At 52.0% G+C, this 16,617-nt stretch overlaps 1 protein-coding gene across 2 annotated transcripts in view; it reads right to left on the reverse strand.

Annotated features, from left to right (window-relative positions):
• Nucleotides 1-2,924, reverse strand: part of PAPPA2 (pappalysin 2) — a 90,869-nt gene extending 87,945 nt beyond the window's left edge. For both annotated transcript variants that reach the window (XM_014874662.2, XM_088170349.1), the window contains exon 1: nt 2,459-2,924. In XM_014874662.2, coding sequence (XP_014730148.2) covers nt 2,459-2,924 — 466 coding nt within the window. The remainder of the gene's footprint in view (nt 1-2,458) is intronic.
• Nucleotides 2,925-16,617: the final 13,693 nt, after the last annotated feature.

Consider the following 16,617-nt stretch of genomic DNA (forward strand, 5'->3'; position numbering starts at 1 on the left):
ACAAAATCACCTACAATCTGAGTAAAAACAAACCTCAGCCTGTCACAAAGGGAAATCCTTGGGGTTCACCAGAAGTACAGCAGGCATAGATGGGAGACAAAAAAATGTGGAAAAGGAAACAGCATCACATGAAATGACTCTCATCTGCTGCCCAAAATGAGGAGGACCAAGGAAGAAGTTTCCTTTCATAACAGTGGCTGTGGCAGGTTATTCCCCAGCAGAAATCCCTCCATGAAGGAGTGACTAAGAAGGATGAACAACCACATCCAGGGTGGCCCTGAGACAAAATGTGGCGTCTTGGGGAAAAGAACGCCAACTCCTGAGCCTTCAATCCAAGCAGCAGCCACACCAGCTCACAGCTGGGACAGCTTGCTTTCCACGATCAGAGTGGCTCAGCCTGCCCTTACTTCCCAGCACTGATGCTGGGAGAGCTCAGTTCTGCCTTGCTTTCCTCCTGCCTTTCCTCACACGTGGACACTTGGAGCATCTCCAGCTCCTCTACACCTCTGAACGACCTCATGCTCAGTCGCCTCTCTTTCGACAGAACAGGAGCAGCAGATCAGGAGCAAACTCGGCACCTGCCGAGGGCTGGCAGCTGCTTCTGTCACCTGCTCACACAAAATGCCAGCAGCACTGTGCTGGCCCCCTTCGGCCACCACACCCAGGCACTTTGGTCCCAAATGCAGGGAGACAGTGGGAAGTGAACAGTGACTCAGACAGCCAGAGGTTCCTGGGGCTGACTCAAATCCTGGAGGATATTACTCGAGTGAATGCCAGCACTCACGGGTGGTGCTTTCAGCACTAACAACTCTCCCACCCTCCAGAAGGAAATTAAAAAATGAAGAATAAAAAATAATAATTAAAAAACTCTGCTGACTAGCTGGGAAACTCAAAACCTAGCAGGCCAGACCTCCAGATGCAAAAAGCTGTGCTGCTGATGTGATGACTGGGAACTGTGCTCCATGCATCCCAAGGTGCTTCCTGCCAGTAGGGAGGCATCGAGGATGCTGATGGGAAGCAACGTGGATGCTAAGAAGTTTGGTAGTTTCCTTTTACAGCCTTGTACCAGCCTTGTACATGGCTAGTTTTCCCCTCGGCCAGAGACTCTGGCCCGTCCCTCCTACCTCTTCCCACAGCACAGGTGTGGTTATTGCCCTATAACTGAGGAGAAAAATCAGTGAAAGGGACCAGGCAAAGCAGAGGGAGGTTCAGTGGAATGATCACAAGCCAAGGGAGAGTTAGAATAGAGAGGGATTCCCCAGTCAGCTTGGCTAGGGCAGCACAGAAACACAGGAGCCCCCACTGAGGTGACCTCAAATATCCTGGCACTGCCATCTGTTCCCAGCCCTTCCTAGCATCCCTGCGCTGTCCTGTCGAGTTTGTACCCAGACACAAACACTTCATAGCTGAATGAAGCACCACTGCAGGACGTGACATCTGCCCCACTCTGTGCCTGTGTGCCAGTCTTGTCTTTCTCCTCAGCTTCTCCATCACAGGATCATTGAGGTTGGGAAGAAACCTTTAAAAAAACCTTTAAGGTCCAACAGTAAACTCAGCACTGCAAAGCCCACAAATAAACCATGTCCCTAAGCATCACATCTCTACATTTTTTAACACTTCCAGGGATAGTGATTCCACCACTTCCCTGGGCAGCCTGTTCCAGCGCATGACAACTCTTTCAGAGAAGAAATTTTTCCTAGTATCCAATATAAACGTCTCTTGGCACAATTTGAGGTAATTTGCTCTTGTCCCATCACTTGTTACTCAGGAGAAGAGACAGACAACTACACTTTCCTTCCAGGTGATTATGGAGAGCCTCCTTCTCTCTAGGCAGAGCCCCTCCAGCTCCCTCAGCTGCTCCTCACAGGACTCGCTCATCCCTTGCCTGTTTCTCAGCAAGCTCTTGAGGAGGCAATTATGGGTAGAATAAGCCCCTGGGGCCGCCCCCTGCCCCGCAGCCGTTCCACAGAGCCCTCGAGGCCGCGGCCCGGGGGACCGGACCGCGGCCTCGCCGTGAGTGCGGCGCGGCTGCCATCGTGCGGCCACCGCCCCGGGGACCCGGCGGGAGCCCCGGAAAGCTTCAGTGTGCCCGGAGCCCTGAGGAGGGGGAGCTGGTGGTCTTGGGGGGGAGGGGGGCGGTGGGGAGAGGAGGATCGGGGCGAGCGTATCACCCAGGGGGACCTTCCAACTCTCGGCGAGGGAAGACGGAAAAACCAGATGGGGATGGGGGGGAGGGGAGGCGGGCTGGGAGGACGGGGCGGGTGGAAACAGAGGGGAGGGAATCGTTTAGGGTTTGGTCTCAAGGGAAGGAGGAATATTCCACGCCCGCGGTACTGAGAACACGGGTGTGGGCGCGGAGTGTTAACTGCCCTAGCAGGGAAGTCAGGGAGTCCCCCGTGTGCATGATTGAGAAGGGTCGCGAGGTGTCGGGTCCCCATCCCTCCCTGCCGGGGTTTACCTGCGATGATGGCCGGGTTGTTCTGTCCGCCCTCCGCCTTCACCCACAGCTCCAGGGTGAACTCCTCCCGCGGGACTGCGGGCAGCGCCTCCGCCCGCGCCGCCAGCTGCTCCCGGCCGCCCGAGAAGTACAGGGCAGGCAGCGGCCGCTCCCGGGGAGGGTCCGGCACCTGCGGCTCCCGGCCCCGCCGCCTCTCCCCCCGGCTCCGGCCCCGGCCGTCCTCCTCGCCCTCCAGCTCTTCTCCTCCTCCCCTGGCTCCCCGTGGTCTCCGGCCCCGAGAGGATGCAGCTCCGAGAGCCCCGTGCGCGGCGGGACCCTGCGGGTACAGCCCGTACGGGTGATGCGGAGGGACGGCGCGGCGGCTCGGAGCCTCCATCCCGCACCCCGAGACTGGCGGGGGCTCCCCGCGGGCCAGGCTGAGCGCCGCCAGCAGCAGCGCGGCCAGGGGGGCTCCGCCGCGCAGCATCCTCCTTGGGAACGAAGTTTGGGGGCTGGGAGGTGGGGGGAGAATGGCCGCGAGGGAAATGGGGTGTTCAGGGGGCGGCGGGCGGCAGCGCCGGGGCACAGTCCCCCGCCCCCGCCGCAGCCGCTGCCCCCAACTTTTCCCCGGCACCGCTCTCCTCCCTTCTGCTCCTGTGAGAGGAGGAGGAGGAGGAGGAAGAGGAGGAGAAGAAGGAAGGCGAGAGCACCGCGGCGGGGACCCCCCCTTCTGCCTGCAAGCCGGGGTTCCCGGGGCACAGCGGACCCTGCGCGGCTCTCGGAGCTGCCCGGCTCTGCCTGCGGGAGCGGGGGACGCGTTAGTCGCCCTTATCTAGAAAGCCCCAAGGCGCCCCGCTCCCCCCCCCCCCCAAGGAGGGGTGTGAAGCGGGGGGGCTGCCCTTATTTAAAGATGATTATGTCCAATCTAATAAACCCCGAGCGGAGCATCGCCCTCCCTTCCCTCCGCCCTCCCGGGCGCTGCCCAGGATGCTGGCGGGGAGGGGATGCGGAGGAGACACAACCCTCCGGGCGTTGGGTCCCCTCCGCACCCCCTTCCCGCCCTCGGGGTTTTGGGACAGCACCTGCTCTGTCCCTGCCCGTGTTTTCTCCTGTTGTAGCTCCCACCTTGCCTCCATCCTCCATCTCCATCACCTAGAGGGGAGGAAAATAAGCAGAAAGGAGGGGAAACTCTCCCTCAGCCCTGTCCCAGGCGAGGGGAGAGGTTGTTTTGGACTCAGAGTCCCTTCTCGGCAGGAGATTTTTCTGCTTTTTCTTGCTTTTATTATTTTTGTCCTTTCCCAAACAATGACACGTGCAGAAAAGTCGGATGGAGGTGCTTTATCTGAACAAACCACATCCAAAAGCCAAAAAAAACCCCTATGAGTGCACCAAGGGAGTGGGTAGCAGTGTGAGAAGCATCTCACCTACCCTCTGCCAGAGGGTACAGCACCAGCGCTGCTGGGAAGAATTTCTCAAAGCATACAGGTGAGAAAACAACCCCCCAAAATTTCCTCTTGATTCCCAAGACTCCCTCACACCAGCACACAGCATAGGAGACTAGGAAAACTTCAGCAAGGAGATTCAGTGAGATGAGAAGCTTTTTAATGCTTCCTTTCCTTTTTTTTTTTTTTTTTTTTTTCACTCCCAAACGCTATCTGTGGCGGTCAGTCTGAAGCAGGGTTGCCAGCGAAAGCTGGGAGGCCCATTCCAGGGTACAGGCTTTCAAACCAGCAAGGCAGGAGGGAAGGGTTTTAAGAATAAATGACAGGAGCTGGCTGAGTGGAGTTGGGTGGGTTTTTTGTCTTCTCAAGGTGGGAGGGTGATGGGAATAAGGGTGGGGGACTGTTGCCTTTAGTCAGAGGGAGATAGAAAAACACAGTGCTGGAAAATTTGAGGGTTAGGAGGGGTGAGCATAGTGCATCTCTTGCTGCCCGGGAAGGAGGAAGGTGGATGTGAGCACACGGAGAGGTGAGGGCTGGGATGGCAGTGTGTGAAGAGGAAGGGAGGACACAAGGGAGTGAACAAGGCCAGGCAGAGCAAGGATGGCTCATGCAGAGTTGTTCAAGCAAATCCCATGGACATCTGTGGTGTGAACCACATCCAAGCACAACACCAACACCCATTGTTTGCGGGGCAGTGGTGAGGTCTGTAGCTCTCCTGTCTGCACCGCGTGACCCAGTGCCCATCCACTGGCAGTGGGGGCATGGAGACAACCCAGCTCAGGGCTTGGCACTGGTGAGGTGGCCTAGCAAGTGTTGTCCTGGGGCCAACGCCAGCAAGCACTGCTTACAGTGCGTATTCATTCAGGAATGAACCAGGCTCCTGATAGCTCTGTCTACCAGGGCCTGATAAGAGAGGATCCCACGGGATGGCTAATTTTGAATGGTGGTGACTTTATTAAGAGCCTGTTTTTCATCTTGCCACACATTCCTCCCCAGATACTTCAAATAAGCAAGACCCTCAGCAATGTATCAGGAGGTTCGGCAGCAGTGCCTCTTCAGGGACAGCCTAGCTGGGATGAATCCAGCATCAAAGCAACAAAACCCTCCAGAAATGCACCTAGGCAGAGACTCTGTATATAGGCTCTGGCCTGGGCTAAGCTGCTCCCTTGACAGAATGACACTAGCGAACAAATAGCTCTGCTGTCTGCAGTGTTGGGATGCACCAGAAGCTGCAAAGCCCCCCACGGAGCCCACTTCCTCGGGGCAAGATGGGCAACAGCAGAGGAAGGCTCTCTGCCATGCCAAGCCCCTGTCTTCCCCTGCTCTGCCTGTCCAAGCCTGAGTCTGTCCGGATTTAGGAACCATGGGAGCAGGAAGCTAAGACTATGAATCATTATCCCATGTTGGCTCCTGAGCACTCTCCACCCAGGCAGGTTCCCCTGGCAATCCCTGCCGGTGTGGGGCTGGTGAGGATGAGGATGGCAGGACAATGGGGGCACATCACTGGGCTGGCTCAGCACCTGTGGAAGTGACATGCTGGGATGCTGTTCCCATCTCAGCACCACTCTGGGCTACTGAGTAAATCTCTGTCATTTGGGTAATTTTTCTTTGCTTAAAAAAACCCCAAAACAAACAAACAAACAAACAAATTTAAAAAACCTAACTGTGATGATTTCACTGTCTGTGAACCTGTGAAGAGAAGACTGGTCCTGTGGATAAGGTGGGGATTCCAGGGTGACTGACTAGTGGCAATGTGCCCTCAGAATTTTTTCTGTCTCCCAGAGAAGCAGAGTAGGCATCTCAGCTCAGAGCCAAGGCTAAGGAATGCAATAGCCTTAGCCTTGGCTAAGGAATAGCTTAATCTTGGCTAAGGAATGCAATAGCCCTGGGATCTTAAATGGAGATGATTCTCGTAGGCAGGGTGCTACTGCAGTTCAAATCTGCTAACGATGTTTAGGAGCAAGTAAAAGGATGCTGGGCGGGAGGAAGGAGGAGGGCAGAGGGGTGTCAGAGGGTCAGTTTGGTGGGTTACTCCTCAACCATTTCCCACTCATCCTTCCTGGCATGTCCCTGCTCTTTGGACGTTCTGGGCTGTCAATCACTACAGTCAGGGTTATTTGGGGTGGGGATTGAATAAGACAGGTTGCTGATGCTGGGAAGGAGCAGGGGGCCAGGAGCCTCTGGAAGGAGGCAGGGGAAGGAGGGAGCCCCATCGAAGTAAGATGCTGAGTGAGGGCTCTGGGATGGTCACAACACAAGAGTGAGGTTACCCAGGGCTGGTTCAGCCCACACTGGGGGAAAGTGAGGAGCAGCTGTGGGGTGCACTATAGGGGGAATGGACAAGATGACCTTTAAAGGACCCTTCCAGCCCAAACTATTCTATGATTCTAGGATTTAGCAGGAGCAGAGGCTGAGCCTTGCTTTTCCCCATGCCTGTCAAAAACCATCAACAAAAGCCTTCCACTCCCTCCACTCCTCGGGAAACCACCAGTGATCTTGACATGGGAATAAAGGCTCTGGGAGAATCCAGCTTTTTTGTTCACGGCCAGACAGCCAAATCCCGCAAGCCTAAGATAGCAAGCCTCAGCAATCAAAGCCACGAGCAACAACCGACCCCGCTCAGGGCACAGCCCCAGCCCTCCCTCCTCTCCCTCCCCAGCTCTCCTGCTTTTCCCAAGCAGATTAGGAGCCTGTTCAAACACTCAGGACCCCTGGAGGTCAGAGACACTGGCCTCCCGCACCAGAGGTTTGTTTGGGAACTTACTGAGTTTCCTGCTTCTGGTAGGTCTGGAGATAAGCTCTGGTGTGCAGCCACTGTCTGGTGCCAGTGCCAGTAGGAGTCCACAGTCGCACATAGAAAATCCTGCAGCAAAAGCTCCAGTGCCATACAATCAAAGGATCACAGAATGGTTTGGAAGAGACTGTAAAGATAATTTAGCTCCATCCTCTTGCCATGGGCAGGGACACCTTCCACTATCCCAGGTTGCTCCAAGCCCTGTCTGACCTGGCTTTGGACTCTTCCAGGGATGGGGCAGCCACAGCTTCTCTGGGCAACCTGTGCCAGAGCCTCATCACACTCATAGGGTAGAATTCCTTCCTAATACCTAAATCAAAACCTTTCTTTCATTTAAAAGTCATCTCTCTTTGTCCTATCATTACATGCCCTTGTCCAAAGTTCTGTTCCCTGTGTGTTTGTGCCTTGCAGATGGACACATCTTATAAGGGATGAGAGACAATCACGGAGACCTCCCGTGGGCACTCCCTGGATTCGCCTCAGCCTGGGAGGCTGTGTTCCCCTCACTCTGCAACACCCAGTAAGACTTCCCTGTGCTGTTCAGTCTCATGAGTTTGGTGACAACAATTTCTCTGCTGAATTCAGCTGTACCTGCCTCAAGATTTTAACAAGCCACGTACATGAGCTCATCTCCTTTGGCAATGGAGCCAAGGAATTAATTTAAATAACAGCAAAGGATATGCTGCATCATCCTCACACCTCACACCTGCCTCCCCCGCTGTGCTCCGAGCTACGCAGCCTGTAGATTGCCCAGGGGAGCAGGAATGCAGGGAGTCCATGGAGGAAGCCAAATAGCCAGGCAGTCACTGGGGCATCGACTAAGGTGCTTGGAAGCCGATTTGTTGCACCACCATCAGATGCAGCTATTTCAGAGCAGCCTTGGACACCATGCTGACCCCTGAGCTGCAGAAGAGCTGTGCTTTGGATGGCTCTTGCAAGCTTCCAGTAAAAACCATTTACTTCCAGTTGGGAGGTGAGGATGGTGAAGAAGCTCAGCAGTTCACTCACATCTCTACATAAGGAAGACATTCCCTACACAACAACCTCCAAGGATCTTCCTGCATTCCAAAGTTTTACACTTCATCAAGAACTTGCAGGTGCTAAATTAAGACCTGCTAGAGAACAGGGCATGACCTTTGCCAAACAGGGTGTCTTAGATATTGAAAATTATTCAAACTGCTGACAAAAGGCAGGGACTTATCTGCCTTTACATAATGTAGCTCTTCTATCAGCCAAGGAGGAAAAGCATACATGAAAAAGCAGGGGGAAAATGGAATCTAGCTTCTCACTTCCATTCTGGTACTGTCATTGGGGAGTTTCAGCCCCATTAAGTCAGGATAGTCCAAGCACAGCTCTATCCCAGCTCAGTGGGAAGCGCTTGCCAAGGGATGCCACGCAGCTTCTGTGCCTGCAGCAGAGGCAGGATCCCACAGAAGCTGTGCAGGCACCAGAGGGAGGAGCATGTTGGTACAAACACAGCAGGGACCTGCTCAGACTTTCAAAATCCCACCCCAGCAGAGCCAAATCTGCTGGTGGGAGCTCCAGGAGAGCACTACTGCACTCATGGCAGCTCTGATGGCCAGGTGGAATAATGACACAATCCTGCTGCATTTTCATCATCCACATGCCCACAACAACACCTGCTTGTTAATTCCCGCTGGAAATGCTGCTCACACAATAGCATCACTTCCTTAATTGAGCACAACTTCCCTTGCAGGAGGGTCAGAGCAATTACCTGTACAAAGCTCCACAATCTCCTGATAACCTTCACCCTGCTCCTGCATTTTTAGACATTTTCCACGTGTCACCCAGATAGAAAAGCCATTTGCTAGAGCCAGCCAATAAGACATGAAGTGAACTTAATCTGGCACTGGTATCTGAAGGACGAGAGAAGGGAGAAATGGCTTGTGCCACCTCAGAGCAGATGCAAAGCTCAACAGTTCCTCAAAATTCACATTTTAAGATCTCTCATCTGACCCCAGCCAGGGAACAGCTGCAGCAAGAAGAAAAGGAGCAGAAGTAAACAAGCACAGTGGCTGGGGTGGAGGCAACGAGGCTGCCTTTAACTTTTACCTCAAGGTAAAGTAGGATTTTTGGTACTGTGAATTAGAGATGCCACCTTATTGTTGATCCAAAACTCACTGTCATTGGCAGTGGATGTCACTGTCATTGACATCCTCTATCCTGCAGAGAACCTGCTTTGTCATTTGGCAGCGAGCAATAAAAAGAAGCATGAAAGAGTCATACGCAGCTCTTAAAAGCTGTCCAGCAGGGTTTTTTTAAGTATTTGGGGTTTGGACAAGTTCATCACAATAAGGAAACACCTCTGTCTTCCCCATTAATTTTTATAAGACACAAATAAAAATAGGCTTTCCAGAAGAGCCAAAGGGAAGAGATAGGGATGGACCCACGTGCCAGCTGCTGAGGAAGCTCACAGCCTTCAGCTCACAAATGTGCTGTGGATCTGAACCGCCCAGTTCATTCATGTCCCACCTTGGGGCAGGTTGGAACCCTGGTTAAAATGTGGAAGAAAGGATGAGCACATACACACACATATTCTTTTCAAGCAAGAGAAAAAAGTGATTATCCCAAGATGGGTATATGACACCTGCTATTTTTCACCAGACAAGGAAAAAAATCAAGAGATGAACTCTGGCACCACCCACTATCCAGCAAGTTTTCAGTTGCTTTTTAGTTTGTTTTTTGGATGTTGCCTTCAGCGTGGTTTTGCACTGTAGGAAGTGGCAACAGCCCCAGGTGTGCACCCCCAGGCCAGTGGCATCCTGGTACCTGTGAGTCCAGGAGCTGGAGGCACCAAGCGCATTTGCTCCCTCCAGCCTTTCCAACCAGAGTGGGTACCTCAATTTCCTGTAGGACTTGCACTGGGATGTATCCTGCCACATTGTGCCTCCTGTGCCAGTTAGCTGAAGCCATTGAACCTTTGGTTTCACGCTCCTGAGCCCTTCAGTGTCTCTATCAATGAGGTTGTGATGATGGTCCACCTCTGTGGTCCACCTCAAGCACAGAGACACCTTCTAAGAATGTTTGGTGCTTTGCTCCTGAGATGTTTGTGGCATTTTTTACCCAATCTTAACCCCGGTGCCACTTTAAAACTTTCTCAATCCAGAGTGCTCCCCAGAGCTGTTGAGCAGAAGAGGGCAAAGCATGGGTGTGAAAGCCTAGGTCAGGACAAGATCTTGCAGGCAAGGACCACCCCTTCCAAATCAGAACCTTCCTCAGTGCTAAAACCCATTGGATCTTTATAGCCTGCTCTCATAGTCTTCATCTCAGCTCAGTCAGAGCTAATTAGCTGTTTTATCTTTATCCCTAGCTCAGGTTTTCCCCTCAACCATTTCTATGACTTAGAGCTGTAGCTGCATGAGTGATCACTGGTTGAGAAGGGTTACTCAAAACCATCTCTTCCTTTCATGCCACTGGCAGAGCTGGCTAGCAGCACTTCCAGCTTCTACCAGCCTCACTGTGCTGGCAAGGAGCACAGGAAAAATGCAGGAATCCCAGGCTGGGGGGAGCCAGCAAAATCAGTAATCTATCACTTTGGATGCAAACTTACTGGGCAAGGTCTTTCCAGTTAAAGATGGAGAGGAAAGGCTGTTCATGCTATGTCTTCCTTGTGCAAGCCTCCAGCTACTGAATCTGCTGCTGGAGAGTTCTCTGCAGCTCAATGATCCAAGCACTCAAGATCTCACATTATCTCCTTCTTGCAGCCCATGGCTCTGTGCCCATTGCTACAGCTCTGCCACCATACTCACAGTGCTCCTTTCCCTCCTTGCCTTCTCTAGGGCCCTGGAGAGTCTGGAAATATGCCACGTCCTACACTGCTTCTCAGCTAGGCCTGGGGACACTAGGCCAAGTGGGAGGAGCTCCAAGGATGCAGCAGTCCCTTGAGCATTACCCATTGCCCAACGGGGTCTGTGCCTGCGTGCTGTTCCTAGCCAGAGCAAAGCTCTCCAGCATTGCCACTAGGGAGAGTGGAGGAACGTGCTGCTCCACCAACTGAAGGCAGCTGAGAAGAAGATAAAGCTAAAGCTTCATTATGCTGGGATACTGGTACACTGGTGCTTACACGACCCTCTTAGTTCAAGCTGGTTTTCTGTGCAGTAAACCTCAGATCAAACTCATCCAGCAAAACCCCTGACTACAGAAAGAGTTGTCTCTGTCAGAGCTTTGCTGTCCCAGGCCAGTTTGAGGGATTAAAACAAAAGATCCTTTTGCTGGTAGAGAAGGACTTCAGCATTGGCTGTATTTTTCCTGGGATTAAACTGTGCTGGAGAAAACGTGCTTTTCAAACTTGCCGCTGCCCCTGGGCTGAGAGGGGATCTTGGCTAGATTGGTTTTCCGGCTACCCCCCTGCTCTCACAGGACTGATTTCCCCTGCCAGGCTGCCAAAGCACCACCACCACTGGATGCTGAGACGTGTCCGCATCCCACCTCGAGGCCACCGTGAGCCCCGTGGGAGCTGGTGAAACGCCGCATGGAGGGAACCCCTCCGAGCGAGGGGGGCAGCGGTCCAGGCCCATCGCTCGCACCGGGCGCGCCAGCGTGGCGGGGACCCGGCACCCACCGGCCCCGGCTAAGGTGCTGCGGTTCTTGGTCTCCCCCCAGTGACCAGAACACGCATGACAAAGCAGCAGGTCTGGCTCATGCTGGGGATTTCCAGCTCCACGAGCGGAGAGAGCTCCTGGTGTATGATTACCAGGTAATTATACCAATTATTATTTCCCGGCATCCTCGCCATGAGCAAAGCCCTCTCGCTGGTGTGCAGGCTGGTGTTGCCACTTTTGGAAACAAGACCCTATTTCTCCCATACACCAGCACTAGAAATGTATATATTAATTCGTTAAGGAGCACTGACACCATTGTGACAAATGACCTGTCAACAGATGTACAGCAGGAAGTAAATCACTGCCTCTGAGCCTGTGCTCTTAATGTAATTAAAGTCCTCTGTTTGGAATTCGTTGTTAATTAATATTCATGCTTGGTTCCCCATCTGCCATTCCATGTTACTGAATCCTTCTGATCAGAGAGACATTAAGGCAACAAGCAGACAGAGAAAGAGGGGATGCCTGGTGGGAAGGGATTGAATCAGCTTTTGATAGAGGAGCAGAATTGCATCCAGGACCCCAACTGCTCTGGGAGGAAATGGATGAAGCATCAATCTGGCTTGCTCTGTTGCTGAGGGCAAATAAAAGGGATGGTGAGAATGATGGATCAAAAGACAGACAGCACTGGTTGGTTCCTGGAGTCTCTCAGGGCTTGCTTCAGCCCTCAGAGGGAGGTGAGAAGCATCTCTGGAGCTGGGTGCTGTGAGGGAAATGTAATTGAGATGTGTCCAATTGCTAGCCCTTGTGGTTTGGCTAGGGCAGCCCAGCCCCATAAACCAGACCTACACCTCAGTGACTTGGGGGTGGAAGCTCAGAGGGAGCTCCCAATGAAGTCATACTCACTTGGGCATATGCAAGGAAGACAGAGATGTGTGGGGTGTCAAAGGATACCAAAAGATTTTCCCAACCTAGTGCAGGGCATGTGAGGATATTTGCAGGGACACAGGCCAGCTTCTGTGTATGGGCACAGCCTTGCAGTTGCAACACACCAGGAGCTCCTCTTACAGCAGGTCATGGGCTGACCCTGGCCCTGTATGGACCCTGGGAGCTTGCCCCATCCCTGCACAGGCTGGAGGTATGATCTGCAGCCTCCTATCTGATCTGCAGCCACTGTAGCATTTCCACAAGTGCTCAGCATGGATCCCAACACGATCAGAAACCCATGGGAACAGTCACAAGTCCTGTACCAAAAATACTGAAACCAGGCACACACTGTCCACTGCTCTGGGTGGGAAAGATGTCCCCATATCACAGGCTGAGAGCCTAGTGGTTGCCACCCCACTGCACATGTGGGCTGCTGTAAATGCAGTGCTCAGCAGCATGAAGAGGCCAGGCTGGAGACATAGTGGCCCTGGTAGTGGCCCTGTAACACTCCACTGACCCATCTCCAGGTGCTGGAAGTATGTCCCTCATACTGACACATCTCACCCTCTACACCCCATACCAAGATGCTCGAGATGCCAGAACTGAGCATCCTTTGAAATTAAGGGCACTTCATGCACTGCAAAGCCTTGAAGACCCCTCCTGTTTCCAGGATAGCTGGGGGTCTGTGGTTGTTGCAGAAAAGGTAGGCAGCTGGAAGGCAGGTCTTGCAGTCAGCCTCTCTCAGCAGGAGGGCACTGTCCTTCTGCCTTTCCTGGGATCCTCCTCTTCCCCAGGAAAGGTGTCACAGAGTATCTCAGGATGGAGGCTCCCAAAGGACCAGAGGGACTGGGGCTCTCAGCCAAGTGACAATGGCTCTGTCGCAGGAGCACTATACATGGTGTTTCCTCTATTAACAAAGTACATTTTGAATGTTTTTTAGATCCTTAAACTCAGTCATAGGGCTTACATTGGACGTACCCTGTTCTGAAAGCTGAGTCCTCCTGGTACCTCCTGTTTATGTATGAACAATCAAAGTGATTTATTCATCTACCTAAAGCATGGTTGCTCTTTGGGCATCCATCCATTATCCTTATCTATCTGTCCTAGTTAGGAGCTGAGCAATCCATCTTACCCACCCTAATGTATGTCAAAAGGTTCCGTGTGCTGCTGCTCCAAGAGGGCTCTGCTGAAGCAGACGGCGTGGGCCTGGTTTTCAGCAGCATTAACGCAATTCCATTGACGTCAACTGGAGCCACCTGTTGTCACTCTCCTAGAAAATTAAAGCCTAGGATGGGCAGAACCAAGGTGGGCACTGAAGGGATTTGCAGTTGTAATCAGGACTGGTATGCCACCAGGCTTGCCGTGGAACATGTGGGCCTTGTGCCCTCAGTGTACAAAGAACCCAATTGACCCAGAGAACTTCTTGATTCTCCTGATTAAGTTGCAAAAGGGGACCAATGGTGGGGTCCTGGGGCATCATCTTCTCATCAGTGATGAAAAGATCAAACTGCTCCTGTGCCACATGGGTATCCAACAGTGGCAGCTACATCCTGGCACCCTCCTGTCCCTGCCTGGGATGTTGCAGAGGGGCTCAGGGGGTGTCTCAGGTGCTGCCCTCCTGCCTCACGGGGAAGAGAGGTTCCACACCTTGTAGAAAGCATAGCACCCATGAGGATGTTACAACCCTGGAAGTGTTGAAGGCCAGGTTGGAGACTGGGCTTGGAACAACTGGGTCTAGAGGAAAGGGTCCCTGCCCGTGGCAGGAACATTGTAACAAGATGGTCTTTAAAGGTCCCTTCAAAACCAAACCAGTCTGCAATTCTATGATCTGTGGTCGTCAGAAATTCGCTCATAAAATGCCTTGTCACCTCCCTTCTCATCTTTCCTCAGGGACAAACTGTTGGGATAAGCTGAAGCTCCTTGTAACAGGCAGGTGCCCAGCAAGAAGTGGGATTCATGCTCTCTGTCCCACTGTTTGTTGCCATCCTGGGTTCTGTGGGGACTGTTCAATCCCACGGCCATAGACTGGGGAGTGCTGAGACTCAGTCATGCAGGAGACATTGAGGGTCTCCACCCTGCAGAAGACATGGCTCAGGGAGGATAGCATTGCATGGGGCTGCACACTCTATGGTGGGTACCTCTTGGTCAGTGGGTGTTGTGACCACTGCTGAAACTATAAACTAAGGAAAGTAATTCTAGAAGCTTAAATAAGCTGCACAAGGCACAGTCTCCTTCGAAGGAAACAAGGAAGGGTTTGCAGCTCCCCATCAAGAGAGTCCTCTCTCACCAAATTTCACCTCTTCAAGTGAAGCACAGGCTAAAAGAGTTCTCCCAAGAAAATTCAGGAAGAGTGTTTGGCTACAGGCAAACTAAATGGCTTTCCCATATCTTCTCTCTTGGATAAAACTGACCCAGTTTGGCTGAAACCTTCCACAGAAGTCCAGGTTGAGGCAAATCCCTGGGAGACAATTTCTGCCTAAACGTCTGTGTTTTGGCATTGTTCTAAGTAATGTGAAACACAGCTCCAAAATGGGAAGTATTGGGCATTCTGTGTTATCTGCCCTGTCTACAATAAAACAATTAATTATCGTTAATTTACCCTCTTGGCCTTTGAAGAGTATTTCTAGACTGGGGGGCACGGGAGAGAAAGAAGACCAAAAAAAAGAGAAGAAAGCAATGGAATTAGCCAACCACCTCCAGACTTGAATCACTCTAGATCTGTGAGACAGCATCTGGAAGAGCAAGGAGAGATGTTAAAGGCTGTGGATGGGAGACCTCTGAGCTCACCTAATAAACAAGGGAAAGGTTCCTGCCACTGCCATCTCTGAGCAGGACCTTTAACAGCTGGGTAATGTAAGAGGAAGCTCCAAGCATTGGTTCATAGGAATAGGGCAGCAGCAGTTCCAAAAAACAGCCCTGGAGAGAGAAAATCAGGTGTTTTCACAGTATTTGAGACCATTTCCATCTGTGCAGAGTGGGCAACCAATGCTCGTGTCAGGATTCTCCATTGCATTGATGAATGTAGTTTGTAGTCTGCCTGAAAGCAGGACACCCACAAATTTTTGTGCAAGTGCTCATTTTGGAAAGATTTCCAGCCTGAGGAATTTGTGGTTTGGAACACCTAGAAAAGCTCTAGGTAAGCACATAAAATTTGGGGAACCAAGGCAGACCCAGACCCTTCAGGCCAGTGCCTACAACTGGGTACCAGGCAGCACAACTTGTTTCCCCACTTCTGCAGCCAACTTGGTGTGTTGAAGTGGGGTAAAATTACCCCCTTCACCATGCACCTTCTTTGACATCAGCATGGTTGGATGGGAACAGGTACTGCATCAGTGCTGCTGCACTCATGCAGTCTGACCCAGTGAGCCCCAAAACGTTTTGAGTCATGTCTGGCTGTCTTCTGGAAATTCCTGGGTAGATTGTGCCAAAAGATCATCTAGGTTCAACAAATTTAGCTTGCTGTAGTGTCAGATGACTCTGACCACAAGCCAGGTTGATTTCGTAGCCTCAATAAGAGCAGGGACAATAACCACATGCTTGGAGAGAAACCCATAAGCCAAAAAGTTGGTTTTGTGCAAAGAAACACCCTTCACCAAGCTTAAGTCCAGCAATGAAATATTCATAGGACACTAAAGCAGTGGGCTCCCTGGCTGCCTCCTTATGGGAATCCAATAATACTGGAGACAGACTTAATTCAATATTCAAAAAGCCTCTTTCTCTTTCCCTCTCTTTCCATCTCCTCAATGTCTCTTTGGGTTCAGAGATCTTTCGGAAACCTCAGCTTTATATGCTGGATGCATTAGTGGAGAGGGAACAGTGGAGAGAAGGAATGGGGGAGAAGGAGTGGGAGCATGAAGATGGGGATCACACACAAGACAACTGGGGATTTCTGGTCCCCAGGCAGCCTGAGGATGCTTGGCTGCAGGATCTCAGCCAACTCTTCCCAAAAGCATGGCTGCATGGCTTTTTTGGGGCAAGGCTCACACTTGTGCTCAAACATGGCTGGTTAATGGAGTCAGCTCTGGTCCAAGAGCTATGTGACCGTGGTTGTGTGGTCCTGTGTTCCCACAGACAGACTCATTTCAAAACAGGATGCCTCAGCTGCAGTGGATGTCAGCAGGGCTGAGACCACTTTTGGTTCGGGATTTATACTCCAAAAAGAAGCCACTGAAGAGGGAGCCTTTGCCCACCAACGTGGACTGAAAATTGGGATATTTGGACCCAGGTGCTCACAGAGATAAAGCCCTCAAGATCCAATCATATGGCTGCTGTTCCCATGAACAGTCAACATCAGTCAGGATGAGGATGTGGATGCTGACAGGGCTTGAATGAGCCATTTGTTGTTCCCAGTTGTTGATGATGCTAAGTTCTCGATCCCTGACATGGAAGAGCAATCCTGACATCCTCCTCCCAATTTCAGAAGGAGGCAGAGGTCACGTTTTGGGTGGAATTGCACTG

The sequence above is a fragment of the Sturnus vulgaris genome, chromosome 9 (assembly GCF_052056855.1).
Source record: "Sturnus vulgaris isolate bStuVul1 chromosome 9, bStuVul1.hap1, whole genome shotgun sequence".
Classification (NCBI taxonomy): domain Eukaryota; kingdom Metazoa; phylum Chordata; class Aves; order Passeriformes; family Sturnidae; genus Sturnus; species Sturnus vulgaris.